We start from the raw sequence: 17825 nt of genomic DNA, 5'->3' as shown, positions 1-17825 counted from the left end.
TGGATTGAAAACGGCCTAAACCAAAACCTTCCCCCAATCCAAGATACTTGAACTGCGCGCATGTATCTCCAACTTGATTATGAGCATTTTATGCTACATGTAATCAGTAGACTTCGACCAGTTGGCACCCTAGAGTAGCCTCCGAGCTCACGAACAACTAAATTATATTTTCTAACTAATGGCCAGAGGGAGCTTTCAGACAATCTCTCGCGTCTCCGTTGTAAACGTTTTCTACTGTTATAGACAGTACAGATTCTAGAGTTTCTTTTCACATGCCATCCACGTATAGTAGCGGGTTTGGAGGTAACCAAGGGTACATTTATGCGGCCCACGCGGCTGACTGCAAGGAAGAAGTCGAGATGGCGATGATGAAAAGCTCGATCTCTTGAGTGTCAGTACTGTTGACATAATGTGGGAAATTGTAATTACCTCGAGTGCAATCATCCATGATTTGCCTAGCGTACCTATGATGGCAACCACAAGTAAAAGAAGTGCCATTACAGAGAGATAGCATGAGATGTACTGCAGCTTAGGTCTGGCTAAGGTTGAATGTCGAACCATCAACCAGAACCATGCAGCTACGCCCACATAGTCCACAAAGAGAACAAAGAGGCCACCCGGATGGACGGAGCTCAGGAGGAAGGTTCCAGCAAGTGACAATGCTACCTTAGCCAGTGCGGAAAGAACGGCGAAAGTAGGGTACACGATGCGTAGAAATCGGGGTGTGAATATGTTTTCACGCTGTTGAAAAATTACATGAAGATACTGTGGTCCGTTAGCCGATAGTAAGTCTCACTCATTCCATGCAATGAAGACCTACCGCTTGTAGCGGTGGGAATAACGGGGTAACCCAAAAGAGAACTTGGCTCCATCTTGGAAATCTTTTACTCCAGAACAGCCCCGTAAGAATAGCAAAGGGAACACATGAGAAGGCACACAAACTCAAGTCGAATTTGTGCCACCGCCACTTGGATGGAATACAGTACAAAAGAGACAGTCTTCCAACGTTCAGAAGTAGAAGAATAGTCACTAAAACAGATTTGATAATGTCTTCTGAAATCATGGCTATAATTTCTTAGCAGCAGACACATCTTGGGATTAGAGATGGAGGTTTATATAGCCAAACCAACAATTGCCTAGTCATGAATGTATAGATCCCAGGAGCTCTTCATCAGGTTCCAAAATCTTCTCGACGGATCGCATACTCAACTTTCTACCTTTATCTCAACTTTATGGCGTTGCGGAAGAACTGAGGTCTTCAATTAATGGTTCGTGGTAACATTTTGCTTTCCTTCCGCGCTCGAGAGCAAGTCCCGCTTGAAAGCCTGGAACATATTGCTGAGCCAATTAGTATCGCACCTGCTCATTCTCGCCCTTGCTAATATGAGATCACCTGCATGGAAAAAGCGATAAAAAGTAATGGACGTTCACATTCCACTTTACTAGAAACGGGTGCAGTCGGTCATCGCTTCAAAATGGCCGATTGCAAGTGCATTTCGCCTTTTCAATGTCGACGGAATGCGATACGGTGGTGAATATTTACAGGAATCTTACATATCACGAGATCTGACCATATCGCTGGCCGCCCAAATAATTCCTTTGGACCTGTCATCGGAACAGTAGAATCTTGCGCGTTGCCTACAACATGCTTGGAAATCTCGCAAGCTTGGACGGAGCAACGCTCTATCTTTGGGAAGGCTTGGTAATCGTTATGCACGTATTACCTTTCTGAAAACGACTCAAACACCGATACAGGAAAAAACTAGATCCTAGATATTAGCTCTAAGTAGTAGCTTCTTAGTACTGTATGTATTATGCCTGTTGCGACTGAATTCCTGTTGCCTTGGAAGCATGTCTCTTGGCTACACGTGTAATTTAGATCATGGTATGCCAGAAATAGTTTTCGATTGGAATTAGAACAGCAAAGATATTTGTACTTACAGTAACCTTAGAGGATTTTCTATTTCTATCTCTGTCTATTGAACGAGCAGTGGATTGGAGCGCATCGGTATTTAGTTCCCGTGCTTTACCACATGCGACATGCAAAGAGCAGCCGTACAAGGTTGTCTTGGTGATAGAAATGACGGAAATACTTTCGCTATTTTAGTTTGTAGTTTCAGTCTGTTACGAAAGTACAACTATAATTGATAAGGTTTCTCCTTGCTTCATGATTACATGCAGCACTGCTAGAACGAATGTAAAAGACATAAAATAGACGCAAGAATCAAAATAAAAACAGTGTGCGAATCCTCATGCACATCCCGTTGGTGATTCAGTTATACACTTGAATGTTAAGTAGTTCATCTAGACAGTTCATTGGCCGTAAGAGCAATAACAACACAGGACATGGGTTTCACGTGATAGTCTCTTGGTTCTGGCAGTCGCTTCTGACCACCGCCCTCCTCTTGGTATCAAGACATGTAGGGGATCGCTACCTGCATGACTACTTTGGAATACTCCACGAGGCTGTATGTTGCGATCAGGTACATGCCGTGTAGACTGGGCTGCCCAATCCGCACCAATCCAATTCTCTCAAGAAGACGACAAACGTAGAAAACATAACCGAAGAAATTGATGAGCAGCAGTCGACCGAATGCAGTGGCCAGTGGGGAGGGATCATGGAGTGGTTCGGCCAATGCATGAATGGTGGGTACCAACGCCAATAGGCCCACTGGCGCATACTGGCCGAATCGACCACGAAAGGATACCGTGTTATCTTTGAGGTAGCCGTCAGGGAGGCTTCCAACAACGATTACGGTGAAGGCTGAAGCGTATCCAAGTTGTAGCAATGGTTGGGCTGGAAAGAGAAACGCTACCGTCGGAAGAGCAGCGGTCCAAATGAGGAACAGACCAACGAACCACAATGAGACTTGCTCTTTTGTCTTTGTTTTGTTGTGGAGCACACAGAAACCATTTTGGATGACAACACATAAATGCCACAAAGAGATTCCGCCACCAAAGGCGATGACTGCCAGGGCATATGGGATCGACTCTTGAGTTGAAGGAAAATGGAAAATCAAAAATAGTAGTAGATAAACGACAAAGTAGGAGAGCCCGAGCATGCCAATTATGATATCAACGGCACAGTTGCGCAGGTTATGGTAATCAAGAGTGTCCATTTTGCAAAGTCAAAGTAATTATTCCGACTGGATTGAGGATAATTATTCGGGCGGGTAGGCGTTTTTATAGCCAAGTGTGGATGGAGACCAGGCCATATTCTTTACTACACAAGTCGGTATTTGCTGAAACACGAAGGAAGGGTGGAAGTGACACTTCATGCGGCGGTGATCACCAGAACGGTTGAGGTGAAGAACCATCATATCAACAATCACGACCTCAACGGCTGCACCCTCAGAAATGAGCACGTTCATGTTGAACAGTCGAGGCATGTTTATCTGTCGTTGTCCCAATGATCTTCGGGCTATGCGACTGGCCTATGTGTGCAATGACTGTGGCGGATAAGAGCATGGTGTATTTCTCATTAGGTAACTAAAGGCTATAAGGGTTGAACGTGCTTATTCGTTTTCTCTTGCACAAAACGTCCTCGCGAAATCCAGAAATGGAAGAGATTGTACATATTGTTCGCCAGATCGGCCAACAGCAAGCACACAATGCTTACTATCGTGACTGCTATGCTCTCTTCAAGCTACTCCAAGACCTGACGGAACACACTTTCAACGAGCTACAAACACTTTACCGATCCGGTACTGGGGACACGAACAATTCGGTGCATCAAGTGCTCCGAAATTTCCAGAACACAATTTGCCACCTGGTTGAAAGGGCATGTGAAGCCCAAGCGGCATGTGAGGAGTTGTGTCCCGTGAATGCAGCATTTTCAGCGCGCGATATTTTAGAGCCTATCAGAAGGATGTACACAGACACAGATCTGTCAACCGAAAGCAGGAAAACCCCTTGTCACACCTAAGCCTACTAGCAAAGCCTTTATCACGGACAAGATTGGCTGTTCTGCTTTAGGGACCTTTCAGGGAACCTCCGTGTTTCCGCATTTTCGCCCCTACAGATTGAAAGGCAATGTATCATATTAATTACATTATTTTGTACCATAAAGCTCATAGAAGCCATGGGGGTTGAACCACTACTCGGTACACATTTTCCTGAATGAGATATAGCGAGCAGGAGTTACAATTACTACGGAATGTGCAATAAGCAAGCAATATAATCCCTCATCCCACCATCCGAAATGGACTCTATAGATAAGTCACAGCTCTCAGCTCAATGATGATCCAAGTCAAGACCCGCAGCAGGCTTGCCACTTAGATGCAACAGCAGAAAAGTTGAATCAGCCATGTAATTGAACTGGCAATGGAGAAAAACAAGGCCAACCATGCTGCGATGAACATCTTTACTCCAAGGCTAACTTGGACACCGTAGGTCTGTAAGTGTTTCTCAACGACGGAAGCAAAAAGCCCATACAGCACCGTGACCCAGATTGTGGCGGTCGTAATGAGCATCGACGAAAGCTTAGTTTGTCAGCATCTTTCTTCTATGTTCTCCCGAATATCATATACCGTGCAAAATATGGCAAGTAGCCTGCTACCGTTTGAAAAGAAAAACCTACGACCAGCCAAGATGATTGTCAACGTGGTTGCCACAAACCCGGAAATATACAACCAGGTCAAACCCAGGGAAAGTGGACGGTAGCTGGAAATCGAACTTTGATCTATATCTGGAATCATGTCGCTGACTTTTACTGGCGTAGAGTCAAGCAGGGCAGATAGATCGAAAGCAAAAGACGTGCTGGGGTCGGAGCACACCATCTCGGAGCTATCCTGGGATTTACAGTAGCCCCAGAGGCCAACAAAATAGTATCGAGGCAGGTGTGACTTCAAGTCGTGTACTTGGGCATGGATCATGCTGCTGACAGCCGACGTTGCCCCGTTGATTGCTTCATTTGCGCTAGTATCGACGCTAGACGCCACGCCTTCGACGGCCTTTCTTCCCCCACTCTCGATACGCGCACTGTCAATATCGGATGAGTCTCGACGTTGCAAATCACGAAGCTTTGGGAAGTCTTTCAGGTCTACCTGCAGACTGCTTAGCGAATTGGTTAGAATGAAAGTTTTCTGGGTGTATCTCACTTTTAAAAAATGTAGACCCCTTGGTGAAGAAGACGACGAACATCCGACAAAGACAAAAGATAGGCAGACTAGAACCGCAAGGGACAATGACAATGCCGTTGTCGAAACTAGCGAATCAAATCTGGTCTTGGTGGAAAGCTTCATGATTCAGAAGCGAGAAGCGAATGGAGCCTCTCTTAGTCGACTAAGACCTTGACATCTGGGAAACATCTGAGAGCCATGTTGTATCGTAGGTCAAGGAAACCTTATAAATCTCAAGAAATGGGCAGCTTATTCCTCGTGGCCAGTGTTCGACAGACCAGATTACTGAGCCCGGCGCACTTTTCCACCTCTATGGGCAGTGGATAAATGTGGCAGATAAACTATTAGCAGGAATGAACTTCCCCTAACATACAACGGTAGTTGAGGACAGACAGAAAACTGACTGCATTGGCCGCTGGAATAGAAGGGTAGGTAATCTCAAGTGATGAGGTTGACGAATTTAGATCTTTGGCTCACATTTATTCCTAAATAGATTCAATAATCAAGCTAGTATAAAGACTTCTGCATGGAGTGTCCCTCGATATCTGAATAGTCTCTTTTGTCATTCCTTACACCGGCTCGTCTGTAAATCACGGATGACTTGTTCTGGCTCCCATCATGTCACCTTCCAGACAGTTGGAAATTGAACGTTGGAAGCGCAGGCAGTTGGAAGTTGAACATTGGGAGCGAAAATTATACGACTATCAAGAACGTCATTTCGAGCTATCTGCTAGAGTGCATATTTCTCACCTCGTCTTCGAAACCGGGTTCAGAAGACAGATGGACGGCCTGCAGAACATCCGCCGATTGAAACAAATGATGAAGATTCAAGGGTGCCAACGCTTGATGCGGGACAACCATGTACCAGTGATAGTTCCCAGGGCTCATTGGCAAGACCGCGTACGTCCGCGATCTGGCAGTGGAGTCATGTCTACCTTGGAGATGGGGTTAGATTACCAGTTGTGCGCGTACGATCACGAAAATCTCATCACGGCTGCCAAGCATGTCCTCGACTACGACAACCATTGGTGGATTGTAGATGTGTATCTAACAGATAATGATGAAGGTGCGTTTTCTCGGCTCTAGCTCTCTGAGATCCCCGTTGACAATTGCCTAGCCTCGCCCGAGAACCACAGCAATGAGGTAGAGTCTGTTCGTCACAAGTTCATTCAATCGCTGAAAGAGCGATACCCAAACGACAATCGCCCACCCGATGGACTGATTTACGAGAGGATCAATCGCTACGAGGGATACCTCAACACGCCGAGGGATCCACTCGCTGCGAATAACTGGTGGGCTGTACTGGAGGCCCTCGCGGGAAGTAAGAAAGGAAAGTATTTGAAACAGTTCTTCAAACATGAGACCTTACACCTGAAGCTAAACTCTTTGCTTGTCATTCCGAGTCTTTGGGAAGGCATGCGGATTGGGCTACTTCATAAGATGACAGCAATGCATTGCGACGAGGTGAGTTTACTCGGAAGCCCAAAGCTAATCGGATCCATCTCGGCTAACTTGCTTACAAAATCTAGCCAATAGCTTGCTACTGGGAATTGATCTTCAGCACCTTTTCGAGATTGCTCGTAGCAAAGAGATATTTTAAGACTTAGTGGTCTGGCAAACTAGAAGTTTTTGCTCCCTGAAACCAATTTACTGGTAACGACGTTGATTATATACCTGGCGATCTGACTGAAAGAAATATTCCATGCTTTTTTCATGCGCATTTCTGGCCCACTTACTGGTAGAAAAATTTATTTTAAGAGTTGGTGCCGTGGGGATCTGGGAAAGACCTCCGATTTCAAAACTATTGCGCATTATTTGCCTTAAAATCCTGATTGCTGCCAGTCATTTCATATTTGGAACCCATTTCTTCTAACTAAACTTGTGTTCAATTAGGTTACAAGCCTTTTAGCAGCCACAACTTTAATTTAGTACGTTAATCGGTTGACGTATGGTGTCTGACGTTGCCTAGGACCTAGGCTCATTTTAGGCTGATTACCGTTTTAATGTAGGGGGTTAAAGATCTGGAACGGACATTCTCAAACATCACACATTCTGTATGAAACTTGGCTGACGGCTCTTTAGTAAGCTGTCGGTCACTAGTTGTTGTGATATGAGGCTGGTGCAGATCAGGAACCAAGCCGAACCATCGGAATTAATTCCGAGATATGTATACGAAGAACTAAGTTGATTTCCAATCAACTTGTTCTTCTCGTTGCATATATAGTCTCAAGTTTCCCACCGAATAATAGCTGAATCAATCTTCCTTTTGAATTACAACATGAATAGCAAGAGACGGCAGATAGAATTGTATGGCCTAGATAAAATCCAGTTGTTGAGAGATCTCAGTACCTCTGCGAGGGAGACCTTTTTATCATGTTGCCTAGCGCCGTGAAGTAATCACAATAGACCTTTAAACATTTCCCGAGTCGTACATCCTTGATACTCAGCTGGCAGCGGTGGAACATCGGCAGAAACTCAAAAACCACTATGTCTCAGAATCACGGTCCAACTATCGCAGATTTAGGGCTCACTGTGGATACGGAGCTTGATAATACAATTCACTTGTGAAACAAGTCAATCCAAAAATTCAGACTCAGATCCGAAACCAGTGGCGAAATTTAAAGGAAATTCTGAAACCTCTTGGGCACTTGGGTGTGCTTCAACTTTTTCAAAAACTCAATGGGAAGCTAAGCGGGGCGCAGCACAGCGCCAAACCCAACAGGCTCCTTGAACAGGATGTTGATGCCGGAGGTGCCTGCTAGCTTAAAAGTCGAAGGCAGCTGTTAACATACAGGTAGTGGATTTTAATGCACTGTTCCCCGGTCTGTATGTGCTTCAATTGCAGCATTAAATAGTAACTTATCCAGTCCCACATCCATACTCTCACTAGAGGCATCGGTGACTGTACGAAGATCTGGAATAGTAAATAATAACGTGTGGCAAAATGCTGCAACAGTAAACACCTCGGTCACTGCAGGCTGAAATCGGAGCTCAGATCGAGATAGAGTGATCTAGTACCGTAAACTATAGTTTCAACAGGCATTAAATAGGAGAAAACTATGGGTTTACGTCCCAGATCGAGATTGTCGACAATTTCGACCGAGCGTTTAACCTAGTTTGGATCACTGGCTCCACTATATGGATGTGCCAGTTTGGCCCCAAAATTTGACCAGTTTGGCCCGTTTATCTGGGCAATCTAGACTACTGTCTCTCCTTGACTCCTTTTGTATCTCCCTGCCTTCTCCGCCTCAAAGGTGAGCCTCTCATTTCATCATGACGGCTAAGTCAGAGGAAGCCATCTGCAGCGTCGCGGCTCTCGCTACCCAACTGGGCAATCAGATCTCCGTGCACATGCTCAACTATATCAGCACCACCAAAGACCTACCCGACGGTTTTCGCGAGCTTTCCCATACGTTCCTCGATACCTGTCGTACACTGTGGGCCATTGAAGCCGGAGTGACCGAATTAGCCGCCGCCAATCGCGCCCTGCCCGAGGTGATAATTGAAGAGGTGGAAAAGAAATTTGTTTCCACTTACCGCGACTTTCAACAACTTGACAAGGTCATTTTGAAACTTGTTCATTATGAACATCGCGGGACACTCGGAAAGCTGCAGCGAGGATGGCATCGACCCGGCCATGAACTCAGCCGCATTCACGAGTCACTGAAAAAGGCCACCGAAACCCTTCGGATCAGCGGCATGGCCTTCCATTGGTCCCTCGGAGACGCACACCTAGAGGAGTCAGTAGGCATTGGGTATGCAGGCTTAGCTGCTGCGCTCGACCGCGTATCTAAAGGCCGCTCTGTGATGGGCATAAACAAGGCCAAGACTTTTGAATCTGAGCGGTCCGTACCATCGATCCAAAGTCAGTTGCCTGATTCAATGCGGTCGACACCATCCGTGCCTCCGAAGGAATCATTCACCGCCGCCCGACCCAGCCAAGGCCTTCGTCAACAAGATCCTGAAATTAACATGGATGATATGTCCTCCGTCCTATCTCTGAACGGGTTTCTGAACCAGCCTGGACGCGAGGCCGAAAAGATCCCCTACTTCGAGCACCGAGCACTGCCGCGCCGACCGGCCAAGGCAAACTTAACAGCTTCTGCTGAAGAAATCAACCTCCGGAATGACAGCTATTCCGAGCCCGATTCCGCCAGCGCCAGGCTAACGCAGACTCTGCTCCCCCATGGCGTCAATCTGGAAGATGAGACGCGCAATGGCACAACGTTACTGATCGAAGCAATTCGCAAGCGAGCACCGCAGCAAGCCATCGAAACCTTGCTCAATTCCGGCTGTGACCCCAACCGCAAAGACGACCACGGCAAGACAGCGCTATGCGAAGCCGTACAAAGCGACCAACCAGCCATCGTGACCACTCTATTAAATCAGGACGCGAATCCAAACATGCCAGGACCTGAACACGTCCTCTGGTCCGCCGTCCACCGCCCAGGCTGCCTGCGCATCCTGCTCGCGCGCGGCGCTGACGTTCGAAAGACTCCTGGCCTGATGGAGCAGGCGACAAGTGTGAACAGCATCGATGCCGTGCGCGTTTTGCTCCAGGCTGGTATGGACCCAAACTCCAAGAAGGACGGAATATACACTCCGCTATGCTCGGCCATCCGCGATGACCGGCCAGACATCCTCACCTTACTGCTCAGTCACGGCGCTGACCCTAACCTAATGGCGTCTGAATACCCAGCCTGGAAGTGTATCACCCACAACCGCCTTCATTTCCTCCCGGACTTAGTGGCAGCCGGTGCGGACCTCCACCAACCACCGGGTATCGTCGAGTGCGCCGTACAGAATGACAACACAGAGGCTGTACACTGGCTCGTGGGCCCAGGCGGCGCCAATGCAAATGATCGCAGCGCTCTGGGATACACAGCTGTGACAACGGCTATCCGGGAGAAACGCCCAGAGATGCTAGGCTGGTTACTAGCGCATGGTGCCGATCCCAACCTACGCGGCCAAGACTGGCCCGTGTATATGGCGACTGAGTCGCCGAGCATGCTGTGGCTCCTGCTACCCAGCATAACAGACCTATCCGCGCACAAGGGCGTCATGGAGAAAGCAGTTCAAGCCAATCAACTAGAAAACGTCAAACTACTCCTCGCCGCCGGCGCCAATGTAGAGTGGAAAAACGGGGGCGTGTTCTCACCGCTGACGACAGCGCTGCGCGAGCGCTACTGGGTCATTGTGCGTTATCTTTTGGACGAGGCTGGTGCCGACCCCAATGCTCCTGGTGAACATCTGCCTCTCGTCAAGGCGATAAGACGATGCGACGATGGTGACTTTTCCATGATTGAGCTACTCCTGGAAAAGGGGGCTGAACCGAATAAATGCTATCGCGACTGGAACGCTATCATGCAGGCCATTGAAGACCGCGATCTCCGGTTGCTGCAGCTCTTGATCGAGAAGGGCGGTCGGGCTAATCTTGCTCAGAAAGACGAGATGGGCAAGACAGTCTTGGATATGGCCAATTCGTCTGGTTGGCTGGAAGGGACTGAGGTTCTGTTAAATAATGCTCATCAGTGATGATATTTGTCGAGTGATATCCCTCAATCATATAATTTCAACGAGCTTTTCCTAACGAAGGAACAATTTATTCGCACCCACGTTGTCCGTAGTAAGAATTGTTTTAGTGGTGACCTCACGCAGTCAAGAGGAGCAAGAAGAGTGTAGTTTGGCCATAACGGGTCACCTGTCGCTGCGGTCGCAGACCGTAGCGCCAGATAGGGCCCAACCGACCCGGTCAAACTAGGATGGTGGAGGGGATGGTGTGTGCAGCAGAGACAGCGGGTCCAGCGAGCCTGTCTGGAACTGGTGATTGAGCTTGTACAAAACTGACGCGTTCGCCGTAAAATACACCCTGAAAGCCTCTGAGATCCATCTCCCTAGCATCTGAATCTGGTCGTCGAGTATCCCACTATCGTGCGCATGCTGAGCTGCGCCTTCCGAAAACTGTGACCCGAGTAGCCCTCTGTCCGTAGTCCAAGCGCTCTTAGCTTAGTAGATAAGGTCGAGAGGAAGTTGTTGCGACTGAATGGTCTTCTGTGGAAGGAGAACAATGGGGCGTCGGGCCCTCTGGGATCGAGAAGTAGCAGCTTCTGAAGGGCCTCAACTGGGCACGCGCCGTCTCCTGTCTTTGCAAGAATAATTTGCACCCCTTCGTGGCGGCGGTTTGTCTTACTGCGCTTGAGTGTGAGTTGTGCGTGGTCTAACGAGGGCGAGAATCTGACGTCGGAGCGCGTTAACTTTGTGGCTGAGAAGATAGAATGTGTGCTGAGATCGTCAGCCTTGTAGGTGAATTCTCCGGGGCGAAGAAATCCAGCAAATGCTACCCGGCACGCGGTGGCAAAGTTATAGACGTCTAGAAGGTTCGCAGACATCTCCAATGGCCGAGGCGGGAGTGCGGCGAGGCTCGCAGATAGTTCGTAATAGTGTCACGAGAAATAGGTTTTCTGACCCGTATTTTTCTGACGGGTTTGAGTCTTCTCGCACCGTCTATGAGACGTCGAAAATGCTTTTTATCGAAGAGTTTATCGTCAAGGAAATTATCGATATGGTAGGCTCGGAGAGCGGCTAGGTCGGCGAGTGCGGTGTCAGGCTTGACGGCCTTTTAGCTGGCGTTACCAAGGAGTCGTGAGCTTAGCCATGAGGTTAATGAATGTCTTGACACTGGCCATGCGGAGAAATTTTGTAGCGCGCAGTGCTTTTCGTAGCTGCGCTGAACGGAGAGGTAAACGGAACGTGTGTTGGCGCCGAGTCCGTTCCAGAGCAGTTTTAGGTGGCCGGCATTGTGCTTAGGACCTCGTGAAAGAACCACGCGGGCGGTTCAATACCGAGAGGTACTGCCAATGGGGACAAAGGTTAGCAATGTCTTCAAGATTGTTACGTGAGAGCGCGTCTGCTAATGTATTTTCCCCGGAGGGAAGCCAGTGTGGCACGATGTGGATGTCTCTCGCCGCCGCTAGGATAAGCAGGCTCTTCAGACGTGCGTTAGGCGGACCATGAAGAAAGCCTTTCTTGAGTCCCGTGTGCGCTGTGGAGCTATCCGTGTAGATAACGAGAGTACGATGGAGCCAATGGTGGTTGAAAAGTAGGAAGCCTTGTAAAATAGCGTCTACTTCGTTCATATTGATGTGCGCATGTGCGTCTTGAGCAAGGGCCAATGTGGCAGCATTGCTTGGATGAAGCTGGTGACAATGGGCCAGCCAGCAGTCTAATGTAGACTGGGATGAGAAGAAGAAGAGCCCCTGGCCTATACTAGAGGCATCTGTGTAGAGATGCGTGATGGGGCGGCGGCAGGGGTCAATTAGGAGTACGCCGTTGAAGAGCAAGGAGTCCCTCCACCATTCCAAATCGTCACGTACCTCGTAAGGGATACGGCGGCGCGCACTACTCCCATGTGGGAAAGCGGCTTGGAAGGTGTATAGAGACTGTAATCTTGTTCTTCCAAGTCGGACAACTCTTGAACAAAAGGCTAATAAGCCTGTGAGGCGCTCTGCTTGCTTGACGGAGAGACTCGCTGCGTTCAGGGCAGCTAGGGCGTCCAATGTGGCGCGGCACAACTTTTCTGGCGGCAGACGAGCTTCCACTGCAATAGAGTCGATCTGGATACCTAGGACTGTAACACAGGTTCCTTGCTGATCCTTTTTTGCTCAGCAACGCGGGTCGGAATCAAGTGGGATTGTACCGGACGGTGATTCTTGGGTCGTGGGCTCTCTCATTGATTTAGCTGTCCTCGGTCTTGTCCGCTCGATTTGAAGCTGGGATGGTCATGTCAACTTATTCGGCTAGAAATGACGGGGCTGTTGCCTCACATTCTCCTTGCATGCAGACTTGGGAATAACAACCTGGCCCTCTGCGAAGGTACGGTTCGTCCGCTATGAAGCAAGACAGAAACACCGGAACCTCTCGGCATCTTTCAGAGGTCCAGGCTTTAAAGACGCTAGACACCATCCGAAGACAACGATAGTCACCCATTCAGCACCCGGATCCCAAGCCACGAGAAGGCTATCCCCTGTGAGTGTTCAATGCCGAGAGATAGAGAGTGGTATGCGCTCCTTAGATTTCGGGTCTTGCGCGAGGTAGGCATATCAACGCATGATCTGATGCACAAAATCGACTGGGAGAAAGGGTCGAGGTAGCCGATTTGGTACCCACCGGCGACTCATCGATGCCACCAGTAGTCATGTGGAAGCTATAGACAGCATGCGATCGTATTGTGTAGGGGAGCTTGAGCAGATAAGAGATTTGCTCGCTTCGCATTCGAGTGGTGGGAATCTGAGGGTGTCTTCCTGTTGGGGGATCCGAGTCAGGAGTCAGCAAGTTTTGATCCAGCTGGACGAGGTAATGTGCTTTACGTTGTTCATGAAGAATCCGCCGAGAGTACGCTTGAGACCGATGATCAATTAGGATCGTGATCATACCAGCTTACCGACTAGATCACTTCCAATTCTCTTCAGCAATGCAGTCACCATTCACGCCATGTTGTATTCATGTTCGTTGCACTCTCCGGCTGTCGCTTCGAGAAGCCGCGCTGGATGCACCGGGCAAGTTTCCTAGACGGCAAAGGCGCGCGACGAACTCACCTGTGACAAGGAATTGTACAGTCGTACTGGGAGACTGCTTCGTGTAGATGCCAAGAGGTTGAGGCTCCGCCGTTTGGTGCGTGAAGGCGGTAAGGAGAGGGGCGGAAGACACGATGGAGCGCGCCGTAGTGCCCTAGGTCTTATCTGACTCGGCGGGAATAGGTTGCTTGGCACAACATGCTGGCGATGGGCTGCTCCTACAACGGCATGGAGATGTCAGTGGTGTTTTGTGTTTGAGACACAGACTTGGCACAAATAATCGGACCCGGCGCAGCAGGAGGCGCGATATTCCACTCACCTCATCGTGGATAACCAACGTCTGGAGCTTATGCGTGCTGTTGTTGGCCCGCGCCCTTGGTTTACAATATTCCACATAGGACATGCTGCATGGTTTGAAGCGGCAGGACCAGAAATGGTGTGTAAGCCGTGGCTTTGCGCGGAGCACTGACGAGGTGCTGGTTCGGACTCACTCTGGTGCACTGTCAACGGTTTCCTGTCCATCATTAGCTTGTTGATCGGCGAGACAATGCATGACTCACATGTTCTGGAAGAAGACACGGGAAAGGGCTCCGTGGCTTTGCGCTGGTGTATATTGGACGGAATGCATGGATCTGGTTGTTTCGCATCATCTTTGAAGTCAGTTGAATTTGGACAGTATCGTGCTGAAATTTACATACCTGTATGAAAAGTCGCTCTTTTGCATCGGGGGAGGTCCAGGGCGAGACAGTGAGTCGGCTGCTATGGTGGAGAGAGATGTTCGCATAGACACTTTGACCAGCTAACCCAAATCTTGTTCTTTGATCGGCTGGCATGGGTGGCATAGTGGACCTGGTGGGAATCACGTCTCTCTCTCACAGGCACTTTCTAGCTTGCCGGTCCACGATGTATCTGAAGATGTCAGTACAGTGGAAAAATCAGTACTGGGTCGAAGGGGGTGAACTTATCGAGTGCCTCAAGACACAAGGCCTGCTCGACTTTGGGTAGCCAAGTGATAGAATTGTAGAACAAATTGCTGGGGGTAGAGGACGTATTTATAGGCTTCTCGGCCCCTGTCGCGTACGTGCTCTGCTAGGTAGCAAACGTTGAAGGACACGATGCCTATCCTATGTGAGGTCCGTTGCAACCCATGCCTTCGTTTTTACCGCGACTTTTGCAGAGACATTCTTGATGCCATTTTATATGCCCACAGAGACGAGTTGGGGTTATGTTGAGAAAAAGTGATGCTGAATCGGTTAAGGAAACGTTGGCTAACGATCAAATCCTCCACGGTCTTCTATATTGAGACACTGGGAGCTATTCAATCTTCGATGATTCATGTTTGACGATCTCATCTGCTAATGACCCAACGTTGAATCGTCAAAGAGCGCCTTCAATTTCTTCACTAGGAGACATGGACTGGTCTTCCCAGCCTCGCTTTACAGTTGGCTGTGTGAGCTGTGGGTCTGTCCGTCTAGACTGGAGTGGGAGCATTAGGTCACGGTCGCGTGTGCTGACCCGCGGACATTGTTGATTTAGCCGTACATGAACTAAATATTTTGAACTCGCAACGATCATTAATATTTTTTTTTTTTTAATTGGGTTGGTATAATAATTCTAAATTGTACAATATTTCTGTCAGATTTTGAGGCTTTAGCAAATGTAAAAGTGGGATATTAAAATATATATATCCCCTCAATTAGCGTTCATCACCAGGGAGCTGATGAATATGAGATATATCGACAGCTCCTCATCGCATTGTACCTGCTCATGGCATCCCATGCCAACAAATAAAACATCAGTGAATCTCACAGTATGTATGTACCATTTCTTTCCAATTGATTATCCGGTCAGTGAACAAAGGCGTCGGAATGACGCCTGTAGAACACCGAAATCCGTCATTATGCTGTGACGATTGTACCCACCCTTTTACCACGGTCACACGGGCTTACAACGACCGTTGGTGGCTGGCCAAATTTGCTCAAGTCTGCAAAGGTCATGGACATGAATACTTGGGATCTAAACCTCAACGCCGTGAGGCTTGATCAACTCCCCGACTAACGCGTTGATCACTATTACTATTATCCAATGGAGACAAAACTGCCAACAGCCCACTGAAAATATTAACCGATTATAGTCAATTGGACCGTTTTACGATCTGAAGGTTGTGATTTTCCAACCTTGGCTCATCTTTTGGATCTCGGACTACATGTACCCGACACTGTTAACTGTTACTTAGCAGGCCGAGTTACCAACGAAACAATACCACGTGATCCATTTTGGTGTATCTTATCACCACGTGATCATTATGAATCAAGCCACAGCCAACGAGAAGAGAAAATAAAAATAAGAAAACCCCCAAACCATACCAATCCCTCGCAGTATGGTGATGTTACTGGAAGGGAAAGAGCTCAAAAAATCCGACTCCTCCGCCGAGGCTAATCCGCCAATCCGAGAGCATGGGTCGCGGCTGACCGAAATGCTCGAGCCTAACCCTACGCAGTCCCAGCCCACGGATGAGCTCGACACGGAGATCAGAGAGGCCCAGGCGCAGCTCGCAAATTTGAAGCGGCAGCGACGGCTCCTTGAGATCCAACAACAAGTTGCTGATGAGCAGATAGCGCTTGAGGTGGCTTGGAACCGGCTCGCGGCTACCACCAGCAAAGATTACTCGCCCACTATCGACCCTGTTGCGAAGGACTCGGTCAATGCACAATACAGGGGGCTTGCAGCACCGATGCAAAACGGGGACAGCAAGGCTGGTATTATCCAAGCTCCAAACAATACTCTCCCTGCACCATCTGAGCAAGCTGTCAGCCCCTCTTTCCGTGCGCCCCAGCTGAACCTATCACTTGTTAAAAACGAAAATACAGACTCAAATGGCGCCGCAGACCCGAATTTGGAACGATTACGGGAACTTGCTGCAGCTACTAGATCGGCCTCGTCACCTTCCCAAGCTCCTCCAGTCCCAAACGTGCCAGTCTACCATGGTCGAGCCCTCGGGGAATTCAAGAACTACGCTATGAGACTGGAGTGTCATTTCAACAGATATCTAGATTGGTACAATACCGACGAGCGCAAAGTCACCCGGGCCCTAAAGCACGTTGCCCTTAATTTGGAAGATAAGTGGAAGCGACAGATACGCGAAAGGCCCAGTGAACAAGTTACATTTGGTGGATTTTGCACTTTCCTTATTCACCAGCTCCAGAATGGAGTCTGTCCGAAAGTGGCCAAAGCGCGCTACATAAATAGCTACCAGCGCCCATCCCAGTCCGTGACTGATTTTTCCAACTGGTTGCAGCAATGGGAGCCGCATTTCGACAATGATTTCTCTGAGCGTGATCGCATGCGCCATCTCTTTGAGCATCTGTCGAATAGGGTCCGCGACGAGGCTGACAAGACCTACCTGGAATTCATCCATTATTACGATTTCGTAATCTACCTGCAAAGGGTCGAGGATTCTATTGATAAACGTGCCGGACCACTAGACAAGAAGTTTAGCAACCCTAGGAAGCGACCTCGCACCCACAGCTGAAGCCAACCCCGTCGAGACATCGTCAGCCTCCAGGCGACGCCCTGCATCAGACAACACCCGGTCATCACCACCACCGGTGCCCCTGTCAAGCAACCCCGAGCCAGTGCAGCCATTCAATCCATTTGTGACTTCTGCAACGCTGCGGACGAACAATGTTCCATGGCGCGTTTCGCCGACCCGACCAGCCATCCTCTCATCGGCAACTAATATCCGGGCTGGTTTCCAAGAATTGACGCTCCAGAGTCTCACCTCGAGTGAAGAGGTCGACAGCGTCCACGTCGACAGCATCTACTGTGTGTTCTGCCAGACCGAGGATGAAGACCATGCGGACGAGAGCGTGATCTTGCACTGCGGTCAGTGCACATCGCTCTGTCATCTGTCATGCGCCGAAGAATGGTTGGAAAAGCGAGATACAGGGTTTGGCACGTCATGCTGTGTGTGGTAAGTGTGGATGACCTTATTTCTGAGACGACCAAGATACTGATGACCGCAGCCGAAACGAAGGAGCCCTAGATGCCATCATTCGCCCCTTACGAATCCCTCCGTCGGATGCCGAGACACATTCCGTCCACACGGCAAGCGATCCATCTCCCACTGGTG

The 17825-nt window shown here is 48.9% G+C and overlaps 2 protein-coding genes across 2 annotated transcripts; both read left to right on the top strand.

Annotated features, from left to right (window-relative positions):
• Positions 1-8393: 8393 nt before the first annotated feature.
• Positions 8394-10655, top strand: N7446_012483 (ankyrin repeat domain-containing protein; the record flags this gene model as incomplete). Its single annotated transcript, XM_058521225.1, has 1 exon — positions 8394-10655. One exon carries the CDS (start codon positions 8394-8396, stop codon positions 10653-10655), a length of 2262 nt encoding a protein of 753 aa, XP_058366591.1.
• A 5418-nt stretch (positions 10656-16073) lies between these two features.
• N7446_012482 (uncharacterized protein) lies at positions 16074-17158 on the top strand (the record flags this gene model as incomplete). The annotated part of the gene is given in 2 exon segments (XM_058521224.1): positions 16074-17123; positions 17141-17158. 2 exon segments carry the CDS (start codon positions 16074-16076, stop codon positions 17156-17158), a joined length of 1068 nt encoding a protein of 355 aa, XP_058366590.1.
• Between the last annotated feature and the right edge of the window lie 667 nt (positions 17159-17825).

Source organism: Penicillium canescens (assembly GCF_028828765.1).
Source record: "Penicillium canescens strain IBT 15451 chromosome Unknown utg000010l_segment0_segment0, whole genome shotgun sequence".
Taxonomy (NCBI): domain Eukaryota; kingdom Fungi; phylum Ascomycota; class Eurotiomycetes; order Eurotiales; family Aspergillaceae; genus Penicillium; species Penicillium canescens.
The sequence above is the reverse complement of the archived record's forward strand: the minus strand, read 5'-3'. Positions and strand labels throughout refer to the sequence as shown.